We start from the raw sequence: 2,761 nt of genomic DNA, 5'->3' as shown, positions 1-2,761 counted from the left end.
ACTTTGAATTATCCAAAGTGTGCAGGAAGTGAGATCAAAACTAAATGCACGAGCAGGTCTTCACCAATCTCTAACTTAAGTGTTTTCAGTTTAGATGCCAAGTTAGACATTTCCATTACGTACTCCCTTATATTACTTTTGCCCTTATACTTCATGGAGATGAGTTTAGCCAAAAGGTTACTTGTCTCCGCCTTCTCATTTTTGGCAAAGTACTATTCAATTTCATCAATAAATTTCTTTACATTTTCACCCTCAGAAAGAGAGCCCTGAAACGCTTCTAGAATAGAGCGCTTCATGATCATAATGCACATTCGATTGGAGCGATCCCATTTCTCAATGTTTACCTCATTGGAGGCTTCCGGAGTGGAAGTGGGTCGTTTCGTTCTCAGTGCTAAATCCAAATCCATACAATCGAGAACAATTTCTACGGCTTTCTTCCAGACCTTAAAATTAGTCCCATTCAGCATAGGGATACTGTTCACTTGAGCAGATACATTTGCAGCACTAGCAACAGAAACTGAATAATAATAAAAATAAAATAATTACATGCTCACAAATAAGCTAATAAGTTATGTAAAAATATACCTATAACAAGACATGTGCAAAATAGTTCACATAACAACCCATCACAAGATACCCAGCACAACATTAATTCATAGTCTTTGGACAGAGAAATTAATTTGTAATTGGTACTCTCAACACAATGATCAAATATTGACACTAAATTCTGTCAAATCATAGTCTTTCTTTGGACTGACTATAATTCACATGAAAATACCTTATAATTGTCACACATTTATCATCACAGGTATAAAATTATTTGGTCAAATTTTGTCTTCCTTTGGACTGAGCACAATTCGCATAAATAATTTTATACTAATATCTATGCAATTTTAATTAAATTAATTTACACAATAGAGATTGATTTGACAATTAATATATTGTTTCAATCAACTCAATCAAAATTACCAAACATAAAAAAAGGAATAATTTGAGGGTTTGTAATTTCTGAATTTACACCAAAACATAATGGGAATCACCAGTTAGTACACATAATTCATAAATAAAAACAAGGAAAACAAAAATAAAATGCAAAAGCTAAATTGCATTTAACGATACGCAACAGGGGTTTTCTTATGATGATATAATAAAGCCAAAGATTATGTATCACATGTATATCATGTCATGGCATGTATGGCATGGATTCATGGCATACATAAGGAAACAAAACCAACAGTCATAAAAAAAAACAAACACGTGAATGAGAAACAAAAATGGATGATTATTCTAGAGCGAGAAAAAAATAGTTTTTCTCATGGAATTTGAACGCAAAACATGAACGCGCATACAATGATTATTATATCGTGATTAAAAAGAATTTTTTTTTCCAAATTTACAATCATAATTATAATTGCTAAGATAAAATCCCAAAATAAAATTAGGGTTCATGTAACAAAATAATACATGTATAACATAAACCAAATAACTTCAATTTTCAATAATCTAACAATAATGGTAGCTCTGATACCACTTGTTTGATATTTTAGGCATCTTAATAAAATACCAATAATCATCGGAACTATTGGATCCATGATAAGCAGTGGATTTGATGAGTCTAAGGAACTATTGGTTTTGTGTTCTTCCTCAACTAAATCACCATTTTCCTTCTGGGACCTTAAGTTTCTCGTCAGATGGGGAGAAGAGAATACAATTTATGATTTGGTGTATTAGGGACCACAACCTTGCATAGGTTTTAACCTGTTAGAGTTCCCATTATTCCCTAACGGGCCAAACTGGTTTCCGCTTATCAAACTCATTAATTTCTGATGATAGTCCAATAGGCTCACCAAATTAGATCACTTTTATTGAGCCCATAAATGTAAATAACTAATATAAATTATAAATATAATATGTAGCTCACACTAATTAATTAATTAAGAATTATAAAATTCCTAACAATTGCTACATCACATATCCCCAAATTGTTGGCCACAAAGCATGATTGTAAATGCCTTTCTTGACCGTAAATGTCTTTCTTAACCGTGACAAAAATGCATGGAAAAAAGATGTACTTGATATTTTATTCTTAGACGAAGATGTCCAAAAAATTCTGAAGTTGTCAATTCTCAATACTTTGGAAGATGATAAGTTGGTATGATGCTTATTTCAAAATGGTATGTATAGTGTTAAAAGTGCTTACCATAGAATTATGGATACTATTTTAGATAATCGACATTTGAAAGTTATTGGAAGTTGGATGTCTCTTTGGAAACTTCACATTCCACCCAACATCAAACACTTTGCATGGAGACTTCTTCGAGGATGCTTACAATTGTGCTAGAAATTAGTCCACAAAGGTGTCCAATGTCTAGCTGAATGCATATTTTGCTCTAACAACACATAAAGAAAATGACATACGTTTGTAGATTGCCACAAAGCTTAGCTATTTTGGAAAGAAGCGGACTTATGGCCACACATTGAAAGCAAAGTGATGTGCCATCATTTTCTTCTATTTTCTAAACCCTTTTTGCACCATTTTAATTACTGATTGGTCTTAATTGTCAATTAATTAGGCAGTTTTATTATTTGGGCTCATTTAGCTAATTTGATGTTTTTAATCTAATTTCAGGAATTAATGAAACATTGGGCTTAATCCGGATTTTGGTTGTGGACTTGAAGAGGGCAAATAAAGCAGCGCTTACCTTAGTGAATTTCTAATTAGGAAATTTCGCAATTTTATTTTATGTGGTTCAGTGTTTAT

General features: G+C 32.1%; 1 protein-coding gene across 1 annotated transcript; it reads right to left on the bottom strand.

The window, feature by feature from the left end:
• Nucleotides 1-212: 212 nt before the first annotated feature.
• LOC102663391 (uncharacterized) lies at nucleotides 213-1,774 on the bottom strand. The gene is made up of 2 exons (XM_006601613.1): nucleotides 1,759-1,774; nucleotides 213-517 (listed from the first exon to the last, which is right to left on the bottom strand). Exons 1-2 carry the CDS (start codon nucleotides 1,772-1,774, stop codon nucleotides 213-215), a joined length of 321 nt encoding a protein of 106 aa, XP_006601676.1.
• Between the last annotated feature and the right edge of the window lie 987 nt (nucleotides 1,775-2,761).

The sequence above is a fragment of the Glycine max genome, chromosome 17 (genome assembly GCF_000004515.6).
Source record: "Glycine max cultivar Williams 82 chromosome 17, Glycine_max_v4.0, whole genome shotgun sequence".
In the NCBI taxonomy this organism is placed as follows: Eukaryota; Viridiplantae; Streptophyta; class Magnoliopsida; order Fabales; family Fabaceae; genus Glycine; species Glycine max.
The sequence above is the reverse complement of the archived record's forward strand: the minus strand, read 5'-3'. Positions and strand labels throughout refer to the sequence as shown.